The 25,639-nt window shown below is 43.5% G+C and overlaps 1 protein-coding gene across 1 annotated transcript; it reads left to right on the forward strand.

Annotated features, from left to right (window-relative positions):
• The first annotated feature begins 1,790 nt into the window (after positions 1 to 1,790).
• Positions 1,791 to 24,873, forward strand: BTK (Bruton tyrosine kinase). Its single transcript, XM_070952174.1, has 19 exons — positions 1,791 to 1,872; positions 4,059 to 4,266; positions 6,190 to 6,288; positions 7,465 to 7,530; positions 8,519 to 8,600; positions 10,300 to 10,428; positions 11,150 to 11,217; positions 11,684 to 11,865; positions 13,407 to 13,469; positions 14,986 to 15,040; positions 16,190 to 16,272; positions 16,417 to 16,544; positions 17,230 to 17,304; positions 18,546 to 18,717; positions 21,040 to 21,256; positions 22,149 to 22,213; positions 22,361 to 22,479; positions 23,702 to 23,859; positions 24,802 to 24,873. Exons 2-19 carry the CDS (start codon positions 4,126 to 4,128, stop codon positions 24,871 to 24,873), a joined length of 1,974 nt encoding a protein of 657 aa, XP_070808275.1. The 5' UTR covers positions 1,791 to 1,872; positions 4,059 to 4,125.
• Positions 24,874 to 25,639: the final 766 nt, after the last annotated feature.

The raw sequence follows: 25,639 nt of genomic DNA on the forward strand, positions 1-25,639 counted from the left end.
CCTTTTTCTTCAGTAATAGTTTCTTCTTCAGCATTGCTCCTCCCTCTGCTTTTATTTTCGAAAATTTTTGAATTTTGATTTGAGGTTGATGTATCTTGAAAACTCGTTCTCTTCTTGGAATTATTTCCTCTGGTTTGAAACCCCCATTTCGATTCTTCCTGCTTATATAATCAATCAGTTTATTCCTCTGTCTGTAAGACCAAGAATTGTCATGATAAAATTTTTCGGTTTGCAGTAAAGAGTCAGGTTAACAATTTCGACAAGAGACCTTGTAGAATTAGACCAGTTCGGAAAAACCAGTTTTTAATTTTGATCATTGCGAAAAGATGAGACAGGCTGTGGCTAAAATCAGTGCTAAAGAGATGCAGTAAATACAATTTGTACGTGGTCAGAGACACTTATTGTACAAGACCCTTATAACTGGATCTTTACAACTAACATTAAACCTCCAGTTCAAGCTGCAAAAGGAATGTCCTCTGTGGATTGACTTCGTACCACACACCAAACCATTTATAAAACATGTAAAGAACGTTTGTTGGAACTGGGTGTGTCTAGTTTAATGAAAAGAAGGACCAGGGGTGACATGATAGCAGTCTTCCAATATCCCAGGGGCTGCCCCAAAGAAGAGGGAGTCAAGCTATTCTCCAAAGCACCTGAGGGCAGGACAAGAAGCAATGGATGGAAACTCATCAAGGAGAGAAACAACCTAGAACTAAGGAGAAATTCCCTGACAGTGAAAACAATTAATCAGTGGAACGATCTGCCTTCAGAAGTTGAGGGTGCTCCAACATTGAAGGTTTTCAAGAAGAGATTGGAGAACCATTTGTCTGAAATGGTATAGGGTCTCCTGCCTAAGCAGGGGGGTTGGACTAGAAGACCTCCAAGGTCCCTTCCAACTCGGTTATTCTATTCTATTATTATTGGCTTATCCCTGGTTTACTGAATAAGCTTCATTTCGCTGGGTTATGGGAGCCATACATTTTAGAGTATGGATGGAGTGTATGAACTGGAACTACACAGTATACAGCTAAACCGCAACCAATCCCAGGACTTGATGTGTGTGTGAATGAATCCAGTGTTTACCCAAATAGGTAACATCATCAGTGCTAGCAGTGATGATGTTCCCTAGTTGGGTCAGGAAACGTCTGCAAGGAAACCACCAAGCTCAGAGTCACAAAGGACCCCGGATTTCAACCCCAAGCTACAAATATTTTCCTTTATTAGTGTCTACCTTGGATTGTTCCCCCTTTTCAGCTAAACTCTGCATCCCAAACATAGCTCTTCGGCTGTCTTTTTTGTGCTTTGCTGTGCCATCAGTTCTTCCAAAGGGCGATTGGTAGTCGCAAGCTTTTGAATGCCACAGGACGCTTCCAATCTAACAGTTGGAAGAAGAATACTGTATGCAACCCTTACGTGGAAACCTTTTGTTGGTCCCTTTTGGTCTCCATAGTTGGCTTCCACATCTATCCAGTTGTCCAGCTGCCTTTTCAGACCTGGAGATGATTTCGTTGCTTTTGGAGTAGGGGGCAGAGACTAGAGATCCCTCCCTCCCCCCGAAACTAAAGAAATAAAATAAAATAAAAAATCTTGTCCTGCACCCATGTGGCCTCTCGGTGAGAGGAAACAAGAGACAGCTTGGTCAGAAACTGAGAAAAGAGGAACTGAAAGGGTGGGGTTAGCTCAGATGAGAGTTGGACTGCTGCATGTTGTTCTATGCGGCTCTTCAAATCGGTCTCCGGCTACTGCCATCGCTGTCACCCTCTGCTCAAGTATCAGACAGGCAGTGGGGGGGTCACCTCTGCCAGAATCTGGGGGGCCCTCGCTGAAAGGATTGCCTGTAATCTGAGGAAGAAAAGAAAGAGGAAATAGCCAGTAAGTAAGTTTGTTTCTTTATCTCTATCTCTCCACTTCTACCTCTATTTCTACTTCTACCTCTTCCTCTATCATCTCTCTCTCTCTCTCTCTCTCTCTCTGTGTGTGTCTCTGTCTCTGTCTCTCTCTCTTTATCTATCTATCTATCTATCTATATCTATCTATCTATCTCTTCTCCTTCCTTCCTTCCTCCTCTCTTTTCTCTTTCCTCCCTTCCTTTTTCCTCCCTTTCCTTCCTTCTTTTTCTCTCTGTCTCCTTCCTCCCTCCCTTTTTTCTCTTTCTCCTTCCTTCCTTCCTTTTCTCTCTCTCCTTCCTTCCTTCCTTTTCTCTCTCTCCTTTCTTCCTTTTCTCTCTTTCTCCTTCCTTCTTTCCTTCCTTTCCTCTCTCTCTCTTTCCTTCTTTCCTTCCTTCTATCCTTTTCTCTCTTTTCTTTCTTTCTTTCTTTCTTTCTTTCTTTCTTTCTTTCTTTCCCTCTTTCTCTTTCTTTCTCTCTCTCTCTCTCTTCATTCTAGCAAGGAAAGAACTTTTAAGCAATGGCAACCATTGCTCTATATCAGTATTGGGTTAATGCCTGGGGAAGAAATGAATTCAGTGCCAACATTTTATTTACATAATATTTACATGTGTCTGTCTGTTGCATGCTCCTCTAACGTGGCACCTTTCTGGGAACGCAGCCCTGCAAATCTCTGAGAATGCAGCTGTCCACTCTAGGCAGACTGAAAGCTTATAACTCATGCATTACAAGGTGCTTCTTCATTTTTTTAAAAAAATTACACAGAAGAGGCAGCTGCGCTGTCTAACAGATGCGTGCATTTTTCAAGAGAGGAGCACTCTTTCTTCCTATTTTGCATGGGCATTTTGTAGAGGCCTAGATTGACTCAGAAGCAAGTTCTATCTAGTTGACTTTTAGAATAGAATAGAATAACAGAGTTGGAAGGGACCTTGGAGGTCTTCTAGTCCAACCCCCTGCTTAGGCAGGAAACCCTACACCACTTCAGACAAATGGTTATTCAATTTCTTCTTAAAAACTTCCAGTGTTGGAGCATTCACAACTTCTGCAGGCAAGTTGTTCTACTGATTAATTGTTCTAACTGTCAGGAAATTTCTCCTTAATTCTAAGTTGCTTCTTTCCTTGATTAGTTTCCACCCATTGCTTCTTCTCCTGCCCTCAAGTGCTTTGGAGAATAGCTTGACTCCCTCTTCTTTGTGGCAGCCCCTGAGATATTGGAACACTTGCTATCATGTCTCCCCTAGTCCTTCTTTTCATTAAACTAGACATACCCAGTTCCTGCAACCGTTCTTCATATGTTTTAGCCTCCAGTCCCCTAATCATCTTTGTTGCTCTTCTCTGCACTCTTTCTACTACAATATCTCAAGCGGAGATTCTCAATCATTCAGGTCATAGTTGTCCCAAAGGTGCTTTTTCAAAACAAACTGGACTTTGTTTTTCCTTTAAGACGTTTAACTTCTCATCCAGTTTCTTCGGTTCTAATGGTGGCTGGGGAGTGGTGGTGGTGGGGGGGGGGTGGAAGGATAGATAAGGGTAGGAAAGGGTATCTGTCTGTCTGTCTATCTATCTATCTATCTACTGTATCTATCTATCTATCTATCTATCTATCTATCTATCTATCTATCTATCTATGCCATCTATATCATCTATCTATGATCTATCTATCTATCTATCATCTATCCATCTATCTATCTATCTGTCATCCATATCATCTATCTATGATCTATCTATCTATCATCTGTATCATCTATCTATCTATCTATCCATCCATTATCTATCTATATCTATCTATCTATCTATCTATCTATCTATCTATCTATCTATCTCTATCATCTATCTCTATCATCTATCTATCCATCATCTATCCATCTATCTATCTACTCTATCTATCATCTAACTATCATCTATCTATATCATCTATATCATCTATCTATATCATCTATCTATCTATCTATGATCTATGTATCTATCTTTCTATATCTATCTATCTATCTATCTATCTATCTATCTATCTATCTATCTATCTATCTATCTATGATTGGATAGAAATAAATACTACTGTTTAAGGCTACAGAATTTGGCACACACACACACATATATATATATATATATATAATTGGACAGAAATACATCCCGCTGTTCAATTTTGCTTAGCGTTTTTATGATTGTTGGCAGGGGCAGTTCAGCAAATTGATCACGGAGGAGGAAGAGGAAGAGGAGGAAGAGGAGGACGAGAGGAGCCATGTCCAATGTTATCCTAGAGAGCATCTTCCTGAAACGTTCCCAGCAAAAGAAAAAGACTTCTCCGCTGAATTTCAAGAAGCGCCTCTTTCTGCTGACAGAAAGCAAGCTCTCTTACTATGAATACGACTTCGAACGTGGGGTGAGTCTTGGAGACCTTAACGACAGAAAACAAGACTGGCGCAAAGTCTTCTTTAACCAGATTTATTGGAAGGGAAAAAGGGATTAAGTCTCAGAAACATCCAACAACCGGATCCCCTCACTCTATCACCTGTTTCATCCCTCAGTTTGTTAGTACATATAGTCCTCACTTATGACTACAATTAAGCCCAACATTTCTGTGGTTAAGTGAGACATTTGTCAAGTGAGTTTTGCCCCATTTGTTAAGTGAAACACATGCAGTTGATAAGTTAGTAACCTGGTTGCAGGGGTGAAATGCTCCCGGTTTGGACCGGATTGCCCGATCCGGTAGCGATCGTGGCAGGTGGTTCGGAGAACTGGGTAGCGATCATGGTGCGAGGCTCTGCCCACCCGCCTGGTTGTCGTTACTTCCTGGAAGTAACGACAACCAGGAGGTAATGTGTTTTGTACCCTCTGCGCATGTGCAGAAGGTTTTGCTTTTTTGCTTTTAAAAATTAAAAAAAAGGCTCTGACAATCGCACAGCTCAGCTGTCATCATCAGAGCCTCTTTTTTTTTTACTTTTAAAATCAATTTTTTACAAGCTATTCGGGTGAATAGGTTGTAAAAAAATGCTTTTAAAAGAAAAAAAAAAGGTTCTGACGATGACAGCTGAGCTGCATGATCATTAGAGCCTTTTTTTTACTTTTAAAAGCATATTTTTACAACCTATTCACCCGAATAGCTTGTAAAAAATTGCTTTTACAAGTAAAAAAAAAAAAGATTGCGCACCAAAGCTGATCACCCACCCTGCGCGCGCTGTTCTACTTACCCTATGCCTCCTTTTGGGGTGCACTACGTGCGCACGTTTGATGCAGGGGTGAAATCTAAAATTTGTTACTACCGGTTCTGTGGATGTGGCTTGGTGGGGGCGGGGGGGGGTGTAATGTGACTGGGTGGGCGTGAAGAGGTTGTAAAAAAATGCTTTCGAAAGGCTCTGACAATCCCAGCTGAGGTGCCTGATCAGCAGAGACTTTTTTTCTTTTTAATGCCTCTGACGATCCAAGCTGAGTTGCCTTATCGTCAGAGGCATTTAAAAGAAAAAATGTCTCTGCCGATCAGGATGGCTGTGCAGATCTTGTCTACTGAGATTACTACTGGATTAGGTCACACTATTTTACCCAACTGTGAGAGGAATCTTGGAGTCTTAGTGGACAACCAATTAAATAAGAGCCAATAGTGTGCAGCCAAAAAAGCCAATGCAATCCTAAATTGCATTAACAGAGGGATACAATCAAGATCAAGGGAGGTACTAATACCACTCTATAAAGCCTTAGTAAGACCACACCTAAAACACTGCATCCAGTTTTGGTCACTACCCTTATAAAAAACATGTGGAGACTCTAGAAAGAGTGCAGAGAAGAGCAACCAAGATGATTAGGGGACTGGAGGCTAAAACATATGAAGAACGATTGCAGGAACTGGGCATGGCTAGTCTAGTGAAGAGAAGGACCAGGGGAGACATGATAGCCGTCTTTCAATATTTGAGGGGCTGCCCCAGAGAGGAGGGGGTCAAACTATTTTCCAAAGCACCCAAAGGCCAGACAAGGAATAATGGATGGAAACTGAACAAGGAGAGATTCAACCTGGAAATAAGGAGGAATTTCCTGAGAGTGAGAGCAATCAACCCATGGAACAGAAGTTGCCTTCAGAAGTTGTGGGAGCTTCATCACTGGAAGCTTTCAAGAAGAGACCAAACTGCCATCTGTCAGAAATGGTGTAGGGTTTCCTGCTTGGGCGGGGGGTTGGACTAGATGACCTACAAGGTCCCTTCCAACTCTGTTAATCTGTATCATCTCTCCAGCTGCACAAATTGTAGATTGAAATTTTAGGTCTCTTAAAAAAAAAAAAAAACACCCTCCAAATATTTTCACTGTCTTCCTACAGCGCAGAGGAAGTAAGAAGGGCTCGGTGGACATTGATAAAATCACCTGCGTCGAGATTGTGGTTCCAGAAAACAACCCTCCTCCGGAACGGCGGGTATCGGTAATCAGACATTTCTTCCTCTTCTAAGAATGCTGGTTTAATCCCAGATACGTGGCATGTGGGTGAGCCATTTTCACTGCAGCCCCTCCTGCTTATAGGGAGCTGTCAGTCAAGCGATGAAAAAAAGCATTTGTTTGCTGTTTTGCTTTTTACTGTCGTATCCAAATTAGGATCCATGGCTAGGAATGAAAAGCCAACCACAAAGAATGATGTCTAACTGGCTTTGGCAGGAGGGAAATTTCACAGTTAGATTATGAAAATTAAAATGCTTTTGCATTTTGCCTATGAGAGCCAGGTGGAACGCTCCCAACTTTTCAAATTTCCCAGAAGGCTGATGCGGAAGCATAGAATTAGCTTTGATGTACTCATTGTATGTATGTATGCGTGCATGAAGGGCAGTGGTGGGTTTCAAAAATTTTTACTATCAGTTATCAGTGGCTTGGTGGGCGTGGCATGGCTTGGTGGGCGTGGCAGGGGAAGGATACTGTATAATCTCCATTCCCACCCCACTCCAGGGGAAGGATACTGCAAAATCCCCATTCCCTCCCAATCAGCTGGGATTTAGGAGGCAGAGAATAGATGGAGACATGGCCAGTCAGAATTTTTACTACCAGTTCTCCGAACTACTCAAAATTTCCACTACCAGTTCTCTAGAACTGGTCAGAACCTGCTGAAACCCACCTCTGATGCAGGGGTGAGCTGTTGGGGGTTCTCAGGGGTTCAGAAGAAACTCTAGCTAAGATTCTGTGCAGTTCAGAGAGCCCTGAAATCCCACTCCCCACTGGCCCCACCCACTCTTCCCCTCCCCTTCCAGGAGTCCCCACATGGCCCATTTTGGATGCAGGTAAGTGCAGGGCATGCGCTGAGGCTCGGGGAGGGCAAAAAATGGACCTACCACCTGTTTCCAGCCTCGAGAAGGCCTCCGGAGCCTGGGGAGGCTGTTTTTGCCCTCCTGGAGGCTCGAGAAAAGCCTCCGGAGTCCAGGGAGGGCAAAAATGGCCCCCTGCCGTGGTGCAGGAGGCCGATTAGGCCACGCCCAACATGGCCACAGCCACCAAACAACCAGGCAGAGAACCCCTTGCTAAAATTTTTGAAGCCCATTCCTGCATGCATGCATGTATGTATGTATGGATGGATGGATGGATGTATTTCATTTTCAAACTCTTTTGCATGCAGCGAAAAGAAGATGCAAATGACCACGAGCAGATTTCCATTATAGAAAGGTTTCCTTATCCCTTCCAAGTAAGTTTCTTTTTCCTATCAGCTTCCCGGTTCTGTGGGCGTGACTTGGTTTAATGTGACTGGGTGGGCGTGGCCAATTTTTTTTTTTACTTTTAAAGGCATTTTTTTTACAACCTCTTCAGCAAAGAGGTTGTAAAAAAATGCTTTCAAAAGGCTCTGACGATCCCAGCTGAGTTGCCTGATCTGCAGAGGCTTTTTATCTTTAAAAAGCCTCTGACGATTCAAGCTGAGCTGCATGATCATCAGAAGCTACTTTTAAAAGCATTTTTTCGGCTGAAGAGATTGTAGAAAAAATGCTTTTAGAAGTAAAAAAAAAGATTGTGCAGCTCAGCTGGGCATGGGGAGGGGGACAGGGATTTTTGCTACCGGTTGTCCGAACCACCTGCCTCCATCGCTACCGGATCGGGTGATCCGGTCCGAACCGGGAGCATTTCACCCCTAGACTTAACCTTTAAGAAGTGTGGACTTCCATACCCAGAATTTCCCAGCTAGGATGTTGAAGTCCAGGCATCTTTAATTGATGTCTGTCTTTGTGCTTTTAATAGGCTGTACACCGCCCCTAGTCCTTCAGGAGAAGGACGGTATAGAAATAAAATTATTATTATTATTATTATTATTATTATTATTATTATTATTATTATTATTATTATTATTATTATTATTATTATTATTATCTTAAAGTTGGCACAGTTGAGAAATACTATTCTAGAGCAGGGGTCTCCAACCTTGGCAACTTTAAGCCTGGCGGACTTCAACTCCCAGAATTCCCCAGCCGGCTTCTCCAATTAACTATGCTCGTCAGAAGGTTGCAAAATGGGGATCACGTAACCCATGTTGCGACAGTCGGAAGCATGAGGAGCAATCATAACTCCTCCTTTTTTCAGTGCCCTCGTAGCTTTGTAGTAAGGTCGCTAAAACCAGCGGTTGTAAGTTGAGGCTATCCATATTTTAACCACTGTTCGTCATCTCTGCTTTGTGTGTCCCCAAGGTGGTATACGATGAAGGACCCCTCTATGTCTTCTCTCCCATGGAGGAACTACGGACCCGTTGGGTTCACCAACTGAAGAACAGTCAGTATCCATGTGATTAAAACAGGTGTAACTGTTGTGGCATCAGAGAAAGGCTGTCTTGTCACCAGTGGTGAAATTCAATTTTTTTTACGACCGGTTCTGGGGGCGTGGTGTGGTGTGGTTTGGTGGGCGTGGTGTGGTGTGGTGTGGTGGGCGTGAAGAGAGCTGGTCCTTTGCATCCTTTTAGAGGGTCATTGAGGACACAGATAAACCTCCAAGTGCTTCGACAACTCTCTAAAAAGATGCAAAGGACCAGCTGTCTGCAAGGAATATAAACCCTTCCATTCCCCACCATCCAGTCAGAGCTGAAGAAGCTTCTTGGATGAGAAGCGAAACGTCTTCAAAGAAAAACCAGAAAAGTCCAATTGCCTCTTGAAAAAGCACCCTTGGGACAAATGAACAAGAGGTTTATTATGAGAGTGATGGTTGCAACCAAGCAAGCTTCCTAGTCGTAACACTGGTATAATGGCTGGGTTTGTACAAGATTCAACTAAAAGGACAATTTTTAGGTAATAGATGTGAATCAGGCCATCAGATTAAGCTTTAATAATATGATTGATTGGTTTGGGCTCATTGCATGATCAGCAAACAATCCTTGTATTTTGTTGAGACAGGGTTAAAGTAAAGGGGAGTGAACATAGACATAATGTTGAATTGTGTCAGAGTGTTTACAGTGTGACTACTATTTTGAGACAACGCAGGAGCAAAATACAGGACAAGAGGTTTTGTAATTACAAACAGTGGTTTATGTACAAGACTTCTATATACAGACATATACGTGGTAGGCACATACCAGGCAAGCAATCAATCTTCAACTTTACACGGAGAACTACAATGCAGATAGAACATGATGAGGAAAGAGATACACGAGGAGCGAGATATGCCTTCTCATGGCCTCCCTTATATAGACAGCTCTTGTGGTCCGCCAGCAGCCTGCAGAGCTGGCAGCGGAGTTGGACAGTGAGGAGGCTGGGGACGACCATGGGCCAGTCCTGGAGTCTGGGGAAAGCCCAGACGAGGGCTCTGCGTCGGAGGCAGAGATGGGGCCAGGGCCACCTGGGAGTGATGCGCAGACTCCGGAGCCTCCAGAGTCAGACAGCAGAGAGGCAGAGGAAAAGGAAGAGCCTGTTCCTAGTGTGCGCATGCGCAGAGCTGCCAGAAGGCACGAACAGTTAAAACAAAAGGGACACCTCGGGCTTAAAAGAGGAGCAAAGGCACATGGGCCCTTTGCAGGAAAGCAACGTTGTTAATTCTGTTCCCAGTCGGCATCTCTGTTTGATTCTGGACTCTGTGTGGCTTTGCCAAGTAGGTCTTTGGCAGAGTGTCAAGGGAAATAAAGGCTGGTGATTATCCCGAAGGACTTCTCCCGAAGGACTTTTTGCAACTAATTGGAACTCAGCTGTGAATGAACATAATTCACAGCTGTTGCAATAAAAGAGGTTTTTGGGACTACTCGTGTGTTTTAATGACTCAGGAAGCCTAGGTCACAACAACAGCTTCTTAAAGGGGCAATAACCCTGCTGATTTCATTCTCATTTCACCGTCTCATTTTATAGCCTTACAGCAGCTGGTCAGCTTTAAATCTGCATTACACCGACAAATGGCTAAGTGAATATTTTAACAAATCATACCGCAATGTCCGAGTTAGTTCTTGGCATGCTCTTCAGAAAGCTCCTCTCTTATTCCATCTTCGCTGCAGTGACCTACTATAACAGCAACCTGGTGCAGAAGTATCATCCTTGTTTCTGGACGGATGGACAATATCTTTGTTGCTTCCAGACTGCAAAAATGGCCATGGGTTGCAAGGTTTTGGCCGGCAGGAGTCAAAGTAAGAAATCATCTCTCACCTTCTCCTTGTGTCTTCATTCTGATCTCAACCTCCATCCTTTCTTCCTTCATCCTTTATTTGTGCAGGTAGGTTCTCGAATTACAACCATTTGTTTAGTGGCTGTTAAGAGTTACTGAAAAAAATTGGTCCTCCTGGCACTTAGGACATTTCCCCACAGTCATGTGATCCAAAATGAGGTGCTTGGTCACGGCGCTGGCATGGTTTTATAATGGTTGCGGCATCCTGGAGTCGTGTGATTTGCGACCATCCCAGTTGGCTTTGACAAGCAAAGTCAAGGAAGGAAGGTGGATTCACTTAACGCCCCATGTTTCACTTAATGACAAAAACGGTTATAACATTGGGTGGGACTCACTGAACAACTATCCACTGATTAGCAGTGGAAACTCTGATCCCAACTGTGATCCTCAGCCAAGGACTACCTGTAATGGTTAGCCACCTATGGCCAGAAAAGCAGGGTATCACGTCTGTCGGTCTGTCTGTCAGTCAGTCAGTCAGACAGCCAGTCTAAGCAGGGTATCACATCTGTCTGTCTATCTGTCTGTCTCTGTCTGCCAGCCAGCCAGTCAGCCAGTCTAAGTAGGGTATCATGTCTGCCTGCCTGCCTGCCTGTCTGTCTGTCTGTCTGTCTGTCTGTCTGTCTGTCTGTCAGTCAGTCAGTCAATCAATCAATCAATCAATTACACTTGTCCTTTCCTTGAAGGTTTCAAAACTGGCCGTTCACTTCAGAAGCCCGAAAAGCCATTGCCCCCGACACCAGAGGAGAATCAGGTAACTTTATGGGCTGGTGTGGCTACTATTACTACTACAACCCTAACCCCAACTACTGCTACTACATTCATGTCGGAAGCAACTTTTCTAAGGCGCTTCCGGATTGAAAGAATTAGCTGGTGACATCACAGTTGCCCAGGGGTCGCTCGAGGGGGCTCTTTTCACACCCCTGTTATTTTCCCGACGAAGTGGTACCTATTTATCTACTTGCATTTGCACGCTTTTGAACTGCTGGAGCTGGAGCAAACTGATGGGAGCTCATTCCATGACTTGGCTCATTCTTCACTTTCAATGTGCTGAGCTGTCGATCTCTCAGTGGTCTTTTGACTCAGTGTCTTAACCATGTGAGCCAACGCAGTCCCCCTGGTGTGGGTACATTCGACACCACTGATGCCTGGGCAATCTTGTAGCCAGATCCCTGGAAGGCCTTACTATTTTCCTCCTTGCTTTTCCCATCCTTCCAAAGTTCATGAAGAAGCCTTTGCCACCCAAACCAATACCCAGCGTTCCTTCTAAGACAAGGAAGGTGATCGCTCTCTACGATTACACCCCCGTGAATGACCAGGATTTGCAGCTACAGAAAGGAGAAGAATATCTCATCCTGGAGGAGAGCAGTGAATCATGGTGGAGAGCACAAGACCAGAATGGGTATGAGATGGGAGAAGGGCAATGGCTGGATTGTCTTGGGTTGGACTTCATTGTAGTTTCGTTTATGGTCTAGATCAGTGTTTCTCAACCTTAGCCACTTTAAGATTCGTGGACTTCAACTCCCAGAATTCCCCAGCCAACCATACTGGTCTAGATTGCTGTTGGCTTAGCATTTCAGGAGATAGAGTCGTGGTGGCACAGTGGTTAAGAGTGCAGCACTGCAGGCTGTTTCTGCAGACTGCCGGCTGCCTGCAATTTGGCAGTTCGAATCTCACCAGGCTCAAGGTTGACTCATCCTTCCATCCTTCCGAGGTGGGTAAAATGAGGACCCAAATTGTTGGGGGCCATAGGCTGACTCTGTAAACTGCTTAGAGAGGGCTGTAAAGCACTGTGAAGCAGTATATAAGTCTAAATGCTATTGCTAGAGTTCCCAAGAGTTTATTTTGAAGGGTGTGGGGGTGTATGCAAATGCCTTTAGTTTAGATGCACAGCTAAAATATCTGTTCCATCCCTTCTGACTTGAGTCCTTTAATCATGGGAATTTCCCACTGGACTGGCAAAAAAGGTATCCTTATGATTTATATTGACTGTTTCCTAATATGATTCGATTGCTTATTTGTATCCTATGACTATCATTAAGTGTTGTACCTTATGATTCTTGACGAATGTATCTTTTCTTTTATGTACACTGAGAGCGTATGCACCAAGACAAATTCCTTGTGTGTCCAATCACCCTTGGCCAATAAATAATTCCATTCCATTCCATTCCATTCCATTCCATTCCATTCCATTCCATTCCATTCCATTCCATTCCATTCCATTCCGTTCTCTTCTGTTTTCTTCTGTTCTATTCTATTCTATTCTATTCTATTCTATTCTATTCTATTCTATGACTATCATTAAGTGTTGTACCTTATGATTCTTGACGAATGTATCTTTTCTTTTATGTACACTGAGAGTGTATGCACCAAGACAAGTTCCTTGTGTGTCCAATCACCCTTGGCCAATAAATCATTCCATTCCATTCCATTCCATTCCATTCCATTCCATTCCATTCCATTCCATTCTATTCTATTCTATTCTATTCTATTCTATTCTATTCTATTCTATGACTATCATTAAGTGTTGTATCTTATGATTCTTGACAAATGTATCTTGTCTTTTTATGTACATTGAGAGCATATGCACCAAAAACAAATTCCTTGTGTGTCCAATCGCACTTGGCCAATAAAGAATTCTATTCTATTCTATTCTATTCTATTCTATTCTATTCTATTCTATTCTATTCTATTCTATTCTATTCTATTCTATTCTATTCTATTCTATTCTATTCTATTCTAAACAATGTCAGTTTTGAGCAGTGTTCAGTAAGGCAATGCCTATATTCAACTTGTAATGATATGTAAGCATCAAGATTCTAGTTTTTGGATTTGCCATTATCTTAGACAATAAAGGAAGCCTGAAATGTTCTGCACGAGAACTCTAATGGTCTTATCATCCTTCCTCCTCTTCCTCTGCCCCTTCTACTTCCTTCCATCCAGGAAACAAGGTTACATCCCCTCCAATTACATCACCGAAGCAAGAGATTCTCTGGAGATATTTGAGTGAGTGTCCTCTGAGCCATGGGCTTGATCCATTCATGGAGATGACAGATATACTCTAACACATCGAATGGAGTCCAGATGGCAGAAGAGTGACGGACTGTATTATTATTCAGTCCAAGTCTGGGATCTTCTGCCTCATTGTCAGTTCAGTCATTTCTTTCTCCAGATGTTTCATGCCTCCTCCACCATTTGAGATTATAGCTTGTCAACCTGGACTTCAGACGTAGAAGATCAGCTAGTAATAAGATGGGTGGGACCAGATGCTCAACATTGTCTTGTCCCATATTGGCATCAAACAGGAGGGCAGGTTTGGGAATGAACCACTAATAAAATATTTTTGTTGTGGCCCGCTGGTGGCCAGAGGAGCTGGCAGCAGAGTCGGACAGCGAGAGAGTTGGGGAGGAACATGGGCCAGTCCTGGGGGCTGGGGAAAGTTCAGATGAGGGCTCTGTGTCGGAGGCAGAGAGGGGGCCAGGGCCGTATGCCAGTTGTCAGCTGCCTTCGGAGTCGGACATCAGTGGGGCAGACGAACAGCTGGAGCCTGTTCCCAGTGTCCACATGTGCAGAGTTGTCAGACAAAGGGAACAGCTAAAGAATAATGGTCGACTTGGGAATAAGGCCACAGGTGGACGATGAATGGCCCCTCCCAGAGGGAATAAAAGAGGAGCAAAAGGAGAGTGGGGTTTGCAGGAGACAATTAGTTCGCTTAATTGGTTCGTGACTCTCAGAGGCTCCTTGCCAAGATATCAGCCTGGCCGCTCTCCAAACCAGATAAGGTCTGTGACTGTAAACCACTAATCAAATATTTTTGTTGTGGCCGCTGGTGGCCAGAGGAGCTGGCAGCAGAGTCGGACAGTGAGGAGGTTGGGGAGGAACATGGGCCAGTCCTGGGGGCTGGGGAAAGCTCAGATGAGGGCTCTGGATTGGAGGCAGAGAGGGAGATAGACAGCAGTGAGGCAGAGGAACAGCTGGAGCCTGTTCCCAGCGTGCGCATGCTCAGAGCTGCCAGAAGACAAGAACAACTCAGAAAGCAGGGTCGACTTGGGAGTAGAGCCACACCTTGGAGGTGATTGACCCCTCCCATAGGAAACAAAAGAGGAGCAAATGGGGAGTGGACTTTTGCAGGAAACAATTTGTTCATTCGGTCCTTTCAAGAGTGGAAAATTCTGTTCGCGACTCTAAGAGACTGTGCCAAGTTTTGCCTTACCCTGTGTTTGGACACTAGTTATCTGGCAGCTTTCCAAGCGAGATAAGGTCTGTGTTGATAAATATTCCTCTGAAAGACTGTTTGCCAAGCCTTGCTGACTGTGAATGAAAGGAATTCACAGTTGTGTAAATAAAAGGGCTTTTGCCGGGAGCAAGACTCTTCTTCATGCTTTTTAAGGAAGCCTAGGTCAGAACAATTTTGGAGAATTTCATTTTCATTCTTTACTCCAAATAAATCCCTCCCACGAGGCTCTATGCTTGACCTTCATCCTCGGTGTTCTTTCTTGACAACTATCTTATCGTGTTTTAGGTGGTATTTGAAAAACATAACCAGAAGGCAAGCAGAAGAATTGCTGAAGAAAGAGGTATTGTCTCGTGTCTGTCTTGCCCGCCCTTCCTCCTCTTCCTTTCATTGCAAGGAATTTATGTTTCTCGATCCTTGCAAATTAAAGTTGTGTGGACTTCTTCAACTCCCAGAATTCCCCAGCCAGCTTTTTATTTGGGGAGATTTGTTGGCTGAGGAATTCTGGGAGTTGAAGTCCACACATCTTCAACTGACCAAGTTTAAGAAACTGCAAGGAAGTTGAAGTAAGGATTTGGGGGAAACCTCTTTGACTGTGTACAGGGGTCCTCAAACTTGGCAGCTTTAAGACTTGTGGACTTCAACTCCCAAAATTCTCCAGCCAGCAGGGAGTTGAAGTCCACAAGTCTTAAAGCTGCCAAGTTTGAAGACCTCTGGTGTACACCGTGTATGTTTTGTACCCCTTTTATTTTTGCTTAGCTTCTGGATCCAATCAGGAGTAGCTAATGTGACCGAGTACTAGTTTGTATAGCATATCATTTCATTCTAAGATCCAAAATTGTATGCCAAGAATTTCTTTTTGCTTATAATCCTTGTGAAGGGTGCAGTAGATTTAGGCGTAGAGTTCAGGCAAACCTACTTAAGTTTTACTACTACTAACTACTACTTGCTACTAGGTAAGGTGGCCAATTGTCCTCTTTTAGGGAGGACCGTCCTTCTTTTGTAAATTCTGTCCTCTCTCGAAAAATGTCCTCCTACATGTCCTCCTTTTTGATATTTGTAGACTAATCTGTAAATCTCCGTATTCAATCAATGCTGATCCGATCCGTTACGTGTGATGTGACGTATTTGTATTTGACATGACAATTTGTCAAGGCTCGGTACAGTGTGGCGAGATGTGATGATGAGACGCATGTGCTCCGTACAGGAGAATTGTTTTGAGAGAGTGCGCTACGTTTTGTTTACTTCTTACCGAAACACAACACAGCACACACGCACGTGTCCTCCTTCTCATTGTAAAAAAGTTGGTCACCTTATACTAGGGCTAGTAATCCAGCATTTTAGCCGGATGTAGCGTGGCTTTATCCAAGGGCTTAGAAGCAACCTCACAAGAGGGGCTTCCATCGAGAGACCCGAGTCTTTGTCTTACACTGAGAAATTAATCATTCTCCAATCTTCACCACTGAAAAATTTAGGCATTTCTATATTTCAGGGCAAAGATGGTGGTTTCATCGTTCGAGATTCTGTCAGCAAGACAGGCAAATACACCGTCTCTGTGTTTGCTAAGTCCTCTGGGTGAGTGTTGTTTCATGTAGAATAATTAAGCACACTACAAGGCATCACTTTGCAGGGGTTCCTTCCTCCGGATGTCCCAATTTCTCACCTCACGGTCTTTGTTTCTCTTGGGATCCCTTTTTAAACACCCGATTCCTTCCTTAGGGAACCTCAGGGCACCATCCGCCATTATGTGGTGTGCTCGACACCCCAGAACAAATATTTCCTGGCTGAGAAGCACCACTTCAGCACTATCCCGGAGCTCATCAACTATCACCAACACAACTCCGCAGGTGAGGATGAGCAGCTGTTTTGTAAAGGTGTCCATAATTCTATTCTACTCTACTCTACTCTACTCCATAATTCTATTCTATTCTATTCTATTCTATTCTATTCTATTCTATTCTATTCTATTCTATTCTATTCTATTCTATTCTATTCTATTCTATTCTATTCTATTCTACTCTACTCTACTCTACTCTACTCTACTCTACTCTACTCTACTCTACTCTATTCCATAATTCTATTCTACTCTACTCTACTCTACACTACACTACACTCTACTCTACTCTACTCCAGTCTATTCCATAATTCTATTCTATTCTACTCTACTCTACTCTACTCTTCTCTTCTCTTTTTATTTTATTTTATTTTTTTATATTTTATTCTATTCTTTATTTTTTATTATTTTTATTATTTTATTTTTATTATTTATTATTTTATTTTATTTTAATACGATTTTATGATTTTATTAATTATTATTTGGCAGTGTTTTCAGAAATAGTTTCCTCTTGCCTCTTTCCTCCTAGGGCTGAGAGAGAGGAACTAGCCTGAAGTCACCCAGTTGACTCCTTGCCCAAGGCAGAACTAGAACTCCCAGTCTCCTGGTTTCTAGCCCAGCGCCTTCAGTTACTATACCAAACAGGCTCTTCTTATGTTGAATAACCTTCTAATAACCTCGTTATTTTTATCCACTAGGACTTATCTCCCGATTGAAGTATCCTGTGTCAACACAACAGAAATCTGCTCCTTCCACTGCAGGACTTGGATATGGTAATACCTGGATGTCTTTAACTGTGTGATGCCTTTGGTTGGGTTCACTGAACTAGATCCATAAACAACTTAGCAGTTGTTAAGCTTTCCTTCCTTTCGTTGGCATGTCGTGCGCTGTGCACTCTCAGAAGCAAAGGGTGGAAACTAATCAAGGAGAGAAGCAACCTAGAACTAAGGAGAAATTTCCTGATAGTTAGAACAATTAATCAGTGGAACAACTTGCCTCCAGAAGTTGTAAATGCTCCAACACTGGAAGTTTTTAAGAAGATGTTGGATAACCATTTGTCTGTAGGGTTTCCTGCCTAAGCAGGGGGTTGGACTAGAAGACCTCTAAGCCCTTCAAAGTCCCTTCCAACTCTCTGTTTCTCCTTCTCCTTCTCCACCTCCTCCTCCTCCTCCTCCTCCTCCTCCTCCTCCTCCTCCTCCTCCTCCTCCTCCTTCTTCTTCTTTTTATTCCTATTCTATTCTATTCTATTCTATTCTATTCTATTCTATTCTATTCTATTCTATTCTATTCTATTCTATTCTATTCTATTCTATTCTATTCTATTCTATTCTATTCTATTCTATTCTATTCCATTCCATTCCATTCCATTCCATCCCATCCCATCCCATCCCATCCCATCCCATCCCATCCCATCCCATCCCATCCCATCCCATCCCATCCCATCCTATTCTAGAGCTAAGGAGAAATTTCCTGACAGAACAATTAATCAGTGGAACAACTTGCCTCCAGAAGTTGTGAATTCTCCAACACTGGAAGTTTTTAAGAAGATGTTGGATAACCATTTGTCTGAAGTGGTGTAGGGTTTCCTACCTGGGCAGGGGGTTGGACTAGAAGACCTCCAAAGTCCCTTCCAACTCTGTTATTCTATTCTATTCTATTCTATTCTATTCTATTCTATTCTATTCTATTCTATTCTATTCTATTCTATTCTATTCTATTCTATTCTATTCTATTCTATTCTACTCTACTCTACTCTACTCTACTCTACTCTACTCTACTCTACTCTATAGTTCTTGTTGGGCATATTGTGTGAACCCAGTTAATTCAATAGCACGTTGAGTGAACACAGCCTATATATTATATTTGATGTGTGGTTCTGACTCAAAGGCTTCCTACAAGGTCTTCAGTGACGTTATATTAGATGTTTTGGGACATTGCTGGAAATGGTCCGTGGTGGACTTCTTCTCGTCCAACTGGATTTTTCACCCACCCCCGGGCTTTGTGTCATCCTTAGGGGCCTGGGAGATTGACCTGAAAGAACTGACATTTCTGAAAGAGTTGGGGACAGGCCAGTTTGGAGTGGTGAAGCATGGCAAGTGGCGAGGTCAATACAACGTGGCCATCAAGATGATCAAAGAAGGCTGCATGTCAGAAGATGCCTTTATCGATGAAGCCAAAGTCATGATGTGAGCCAACCTCTCCTTTTCTTCTTCTCTCTATCAAGACTTTCCTTTAGATCAGGGTAAAGAACTTGTAACCTTCCAGATGTTGTTCAACTTCTACTCCCAACATCCTGTTCTGAGCCAGCTCCCCAAATATGACAAACCCTCTGACGTGAACGCAAAGGATTCCTTTATTAGGAATGCTGGCAGCCCTGGCAAAAAGTTTCTCTCGCAGGCTAACAAGTCCATCTGGCTGGAAGATGAATACCATATTTTTCGGAGTATAACATGCACCTTTTTCCCCCCTAAAAGGGGGTGAAAATTTAGGTGCGTCTTATACACCAAATGTAGCCCCGCCCACCCACTGGCTCCCACCTTTTGGCTTCTGCCTCCCAGCAGTTTACCTCCTTGCAAGCAAACAGCAAGAAAAAACAGCTCCTTTCAGCTTCAGCACAACCTAATTAGCACAAATTGATTGGATCGGCCTCCCGACTCTCAGCTGATTTGCTCTCAGCTGTTTTGCGCAGGGCTCTGCTGCTTGCTGCAAGGAGGAAAATTGCTGCAGCAGATTTTTTTCCCCCCTTGTGCTAATCAAACTATGCTGAAAACGAAAGTGAAAGTAAAGCAGGCTGTTTGCTGTTTGCTGCAACGAGGCAAAATTGCTCAGAGGCAGAGGGAGATTTCTTTTTCTTCTTTTCCTCACCAAAAAAGGTAGGTGCGTCTTATACTCCGGTGCATCTTATACTCCGAAAAATACGGTAGTTGTCTGCCACATCTATTCATCTCCACCCCCTGCCTTTTATCCTCAGAATTAGGGTGGGGCGTTGCTAGCAGTGGTAGCTCTTCCTTCCCAAGGGTCAAACCCATGGATTTCCACTGCTCTCCTCTCCTCTCCTCTGCCTTCTATGCATCCGCATGTCAGGCACTGGACCCAGCTATTCCTCCTCTTCCTCATCAGCCACCTCCAGACCTGGGGGCTGTTGAATAGAATAGAATAGAATAGAATAGAATAGAATAGATTTTTTTTTTTAATTGGCCAAGTGTGATTGGACACACACGGAATTTGTCTTGGTGCATCTGGTCTCAGTGTACATAAAGGAAAAGATACGTTCATCAAGAATCATAAGGTACAACACTTAATGATAATCATAGGGTACAAATAAGTAATCAGGAAACAATATCAATATAAATCATAAGGATGCAAGCAACAAAGTTACAGTCATACAGTCATAAGTGGGAGGAGATGGGTGATAGGAACGATGAGAAGATTAATAGTAATGCAGCCTTAGTGAATAGTTTGAACAGTGTTGAGGGAATTATTTGTTTAGCAGAGTGATGGCGTTGGGGAAAAAACTGTCCTTGTGTCTAGTTGTTCTGGTGTGCAGTGCCCTATAGCATCGTTTTGAGGGTAGGAGTTGAAACAGTTTATGTCCAGGATACGAGGGGTCTGTAGATATTTTCACAGCCCTCTTTTTGACTCGTGCAGTATACAGGACCTCAATGGAAGGCAGGTTGATAACCATTGTTTTTTCTTCAGTTCTAATTATCCTCTGAAGTCCGTATCTGTCCTGTTGGGTTGTAGAACCAAACCAGACAGTTGACTCTCCATCTGAGGGCTGACGGACGGCCCAGGCTCCGCCTCTGTCTCTTTCTCTCTCTCTGTCAGCTCCATTCCCTCTTCCTCCTCGAAGCTCTCAGGTTGCCCTGATGCTGACCCTGACTGCCACGCCTCCTCCTCCTCCTCCTCCGATTAGGGTGCTGGAGGGGCCAGTGGCCATCGGGCCACAACACATCCTTCCCCTCTTGGTACGCTTGCTGGGATTCTGTTCCAATTCTGAAGGCATCTCTGGATTTTCAGATTGCCCAGTGTGGTCCATCACACATGTTGGAGACTCAAACGTATTTCAACTCAGCTCTTGTTGGAGCCCTGTCGTGAAAGGAAGTGTACTTGGGTAGATACTTCTCAATTATTAACTTGAAGTCAATGCTCTTCTGTCTGTAGCTAGAAGTAAGACTTATCTTTGCAATGGATTTGAATGTTACTCTTGGACATTTTTCCTTCCTGCCACTTCTATGAAAAGCCAGTTTAGAGTGTTTGCACACCAGGCCAACTAAAGTTGGTTTAATCAGGATTTATTCCTTAAATAAACCACAGTCGGTGCTTAACACAACATATTGATTGTCTGAACGGCCACAGCTGAGTTCCTGAAACATGGTAAGGCCAAGCTGAACAATTTATATGATGGCTTTGATCTGCTCCTTATTTTCGCCATTGGATGGGGAAAAACAGGGATGAAGGACAAAGGTGAATTTCTAAACCAATGAGGTCCTTGCTTTCCTTTTCAGGAATCTTTCCCATGCCAACCTGGTGCAGCTGTTTGGGGTTTGCACGAAGGAAAGACCAATCTTGATTATCACAGAGTACCTGTCCAAAGGCTGCCTCTTGACCTACCTGCGGGATACTCGGCGGTCCTTCCAGGCCACTGAGCTTTTAGATATGTGCAAGGATGTCTGTGAAGCCATGGAGTATCTGGAATCCAAACAGTTTCTACATAGGGACCTGGTAGGTGACGCATTGCTTAACTCACCAAGGGAGCAAAATCAAGTCAATGTCTTTGGGTTGTGCTACCACCGGTGACCTTGTCATGGATGAGGCATGGATGACTTGTGACTTTCCAGATGTTGCTGCAGGACACATCTCTGTGACCTTAGCCAACGTATCTAGTAGTACAGGATTCTGGAGTTGTCTGGCAATACTGGAAGACCATAACTTCTTCCTCCAACGCAGGTGAAAATGCTATCAGGAACCCTCAGTCTAATGATGGAGATATTAGAACTGGGGTGAAAGTGCTATCAGATCTTCAGACTGAGATAATGAGGGAGGTTGGAGGTTCTACAACTGGTGAAAGTGCCATCAGGATTGGTCAAACTGGGATAATGATGGAGGTTCTAGAATGGGGTGAAAGTACCATCAGGATTGCTCAAACTGATAATGATGGAGGTTCTAGAATGGGGGTGAAATTGCCATCAGGATTGGTCAAACTGGGATAATGATGGAGGTTCTACAACGTGGGTGAAAGTGCCATCAGGATTGCTCAAACTGGGATGATGATGGAGATTCTAGAGCAGGTTCTAGAACGGGTGAAAATGCCATCAGGATTGTTCAAACTGGCATAATGATGGAGGTTCTAGAACGGGTGAAAGTGCCATCAGGATTGCTCAAACTGAGATAATGACCAGGGGTGAAAGTGCCACCAGGATGCCCCAAAGTGCCCCAAAATTCACAGTTTCTTTCTTTAAAATATTTACAGTCAATTCTCTATCCAGAGAATCTTTGTAACAAGCTTGGGCATCCTGACTCTCAGAATATGTTAATTTTAAGTTTATGCTGGTTCATGACTGTAACAAATATTGATATCACACTATTTATAAGAAGCTTCCTCTGTCTGCCACAGGCTGCTCGCAACTGCTTGGTCAACGAACAAGGAGTGGTCAAAGTCTCCGATTTTGGCCTTTCCAGGTGAGTTTCAGTGCTAAATGGGTCTGCAGGTTTGGGATAGTAAGTTGCCAACGTCGAGAACTGGACTCCCAATGGACTGGGAGCCACTTGAGTTATTGGCTTGAGGATTATAGCGTCAAGTTGCCCAACCCAACCTTCTCCTTGCAGGTACGTCTTGGATGATGACTACGTCAGCTCCGTGGGAACCAAATTTCCAGTCCGGTGGTCTCCTCCAGAGGTTCTTCTCTATAGGAAGTTCAGCAGTAAATCAGACGTTTGGGCTTTTGGTGAGCAGAATCAGAATCAAAATAGATCTTGGAGGTCTTCTAATCCAGCCCCCTGTTCAAACAAGAGACCCTATACCATTTTAGTCAGGTGGCTGTCCAGTCTCTTCTTAAAAATCTCCAGTGATGAAGCACCCACAACTTCTGAAGGCCAGCTGTTCCACTGGTCAATTGTCCTCACTGTTAGGAAGTTTCTCCTTAATTCCAGGTTGCTTCTCTCCTTGGTTAGTTTCCATCCATTGTTTCTTGTGCTGCCCTCCCGTGCTTTGGAAAATAAATTGACCCTTTCTTCTTTGTGGCAGCCTCTCAAATACTGGAATACTGCTATCATGTCCCCTTAGTCCTTCTTTTCTCTAGACTTGCCAAACCCAAGTCCTCCAACCATTTTTTCATGTGTTTTAACCTCCAGGCCTTTAATCATCTTAGTTCCTCCTTCTTTGCACTTTTTCCAAAGTCTCAACATCTTTTTTTGTAATGTGGTGACCAAAACTGGATGCAGGATTCCAGGTGTGGTCTTACTATGGCTTTATAAAATGGTACTTTATAAAGTATGGGCATAGAAGATGATGTACCAGAGGGAGAAACCATCATGGCTGATGAACGTAATGACAAAATATTCTTGGCCACAGAGTGTACCACTGATACGGCTCCCAGGTCCCAGAACAGACATGGGGAAAAGGTGGTTCCAATTCAGTCGTTTGGGAAATCTTTTGGGAAAAGTGTATTTTCTAAAACTAGCTAATAACATCACTTTTTGGGGGGAGTAGTACCATAAAATTATATATCAATGGAAAGATAATTTAATCAAGAATGTAATGAAATAACTTTTATTAAAGATTTGCTATTATAATAGCAGTTACAGTATAAAGAAGATATTCTATTCTGTTCTGTTCCGTTCCATTCCATATTTTCTATTCTATTCTATTCTATTCTATTCTATTCTATTCTATTCTATTCTATTCTATTCTATTCTATTCTATTCTATTCTATTCTATTCTATTCTATTCTATTCTATTCCATTCCATTCCATTCCATTCCACTCCACTCCACTCCATTCCATATTTTCTATTCTATTCTATTCTATTCTATTCTATTCTATTCTATTCTATTCTATTCTATTCTATTCTATTCTATTCTATTCTACTTTGTGGTCCAGAGGCTAGGAATCTTATACGCAGAATTGAGTGGCATTTCAGATGTTCTGTGATGTTTTCACCATGGACAGGTGTTCTGATGTGGGAGGTCCATGCTTTGGGGAAGATGCCCTACGAGAGGTTCACCAACAGCGAGACCACTGACCACGTCATCAAAGGGCTGCGCCTCTACCGTCCCCAGCTGGCCTCTGACAGGGTCTACGCCATCATGTACAGTTGTTGGCATGAGGTAGGTTTCCGTCTCATTCGTCCCAGTGATGAGGAGGAGGTGTGAGGAAATATCTCTTTGCTGAAGGGGGGGAGAAGCAATTTTCAAAGGCTCCAATGTTGGAAATTAATGATCTCTGATGCTTCAAAAGGAAATCCATGTCAGCCTGTCACTTTATGCTTGCGGGGCATCGCTGGTATCCAGTGACAGACTGCCATGAACTGTAGGGAGAGGAGATAAAGACAATGTCAAGGTTCCAAGTAATACATCCAGTTGTGGGATTCAAATAATTTAACAACTGGTTCTCTGCCTTAATGACCGGCTGGGTGGGCGTGGCCAGGGGCGGGACAGCACTCAGCCTCCTGCAGCACTCTGCCAATCAAAACGGGGTGTGGCGGGGGGTGCACAACGCCCCCCCACCCGCCCTGTTTTGGGCCTGGACGGCCTCCTGCACCAACCTGGAAGTCAAAACGGTCCGCTGGGGGGACTCCTGGGAGGGGTGGGGTGGGCAAAGCCAGCCAGAGGTGGGATTAGCCGGTTCTCCGAACTGGGCAAAAAGTTAACAATCGATTTGCTCAAACCGGTGCGAACCGGCTGAAGCCCACTTCTGAATACATCCCATTCAGTAAGAATTCTGAGGCAGGCAAATTCCTCAAAGAACATTTTATTGGGACATATCAAATTGGCATGTTCCTGGTGGAAAAAAACAGCTCTAAATTCCCGCTGGTTTTACACCCAATGAAAATAAAACTTTATCACTCTCCCCCCCCCCCCAGAGTCTTCAGTCACATGGACCAATCAGCATACAGTCCAGTTGCTAGGTGACCTCAGTCTCCATCTTTCGAACACCTGCACCAATGTCCTTGATTCCCAGGGGAAAGAATTTTATTTAGGCTACAACACCCCTACCTTGTCTATCTCTTTTTGAAACAATTTCCTCTCTCTTTCTCTTCTTTCTTCCAGAAAGCAGAAGAGCGTCCAAGTTTCCAAGTCCTCCTTGGCCAAATTATGGATTTAGCGAATGAAGATGTCTGATCCCTGTCGGTCACCCAATGTACATTTCCCCCTGTGAATTGTTTGCCACCTTCTTCACTTTTCTGAGGAATTGTTGAATGGACATGGTGAAATACAAAATCAGCAAAGAAGGCACTCGCAACCGAAATAGTTCGATTGATTGAGAACTGTCTCCAAGTCGCTTTTTACTCAGCTTTGCGTTTGTCTTCGATGCCAGCCAAAACTACCAAGACAGCAAGTGCCGTATACGGTAGGTTGTTTCCCTATCCAGCAGGATAAGGTGCAGCTTGTCCCCACTGAAGTGTGATCATCCCAGTCCCAAATCAGCCAAAAAGAAAACCAGCATGAAATGGTCTGTCCTCATTTCTGATCCCTGACCACCTCTGTCTCTGCCTTCCCTTCACGATCATGGGTGCGATTTTGTCCACCTGGAGATTAACCTTGGATTACAGAGGGAAAAAATCCTGTTTATTCAATAGGATTGTTGTGACCCAGGCCCAAGTAGGTATTATCAGACGCAATCAGTTTGAAAACAAACAGACTTTATTAGAACAGCTGAGAATTAACTCATTCTCAGCGTAGTCCAAACTAATTCAAAACAAATTCTTCATAACACAATTCTTCAGCCTCATCACCAACCTTGGTTTAATTAGGCAACCTGCCAAAGGCTTTTCTTGGCAAAAGTTCAGAAGCAGAAGACGCCGACAAGAAATAAATGCAGCAAGACAAGAAACAAATCTATCAAATTTGTTTTCCAACAAAGAGCCCAAGAGCTGTTGCTGGTCTT

This window comes from Pituophis catenifer, unplaced genomic scaffold, assembly GCF_029215685.1.
Source record: "Pituophis catenifer annectens isolate HBS135680 unplaced genomic scaffold, rPitCat1.0.hap2 SCAF_11, whole genome shotgun sequence".
Taxonomy (NCBI): Eukaryota; Metazoa; Chordata; class Lepidosauria; order Squamata; family Colubridae; genus Pituophis; species Pituophis catenifer.

Coding starts and splice junctions, on each gene's coding strand:
- BTK (XM_070952174.1), top strand. CDS start 4,126: ATGTCCAATGTTATCCTAGAGAGCATCTTCCTGAAACGTTCCCAGCAA. Junction 10,429..11,149: donor TTTGGCCGGCAGGAGTCAAA/GTAAGAAATCAT, acceptor CTTTCCTTGAAG/GTTTCAAAACTGGCCGTTCA. Junction 16,545..17,229: donor TCACCAACACAACTCCGCAG/GTGAGGATGAGC, acceptor TTTATCCACTAG/GACTTATCTCCCGATTGAAG.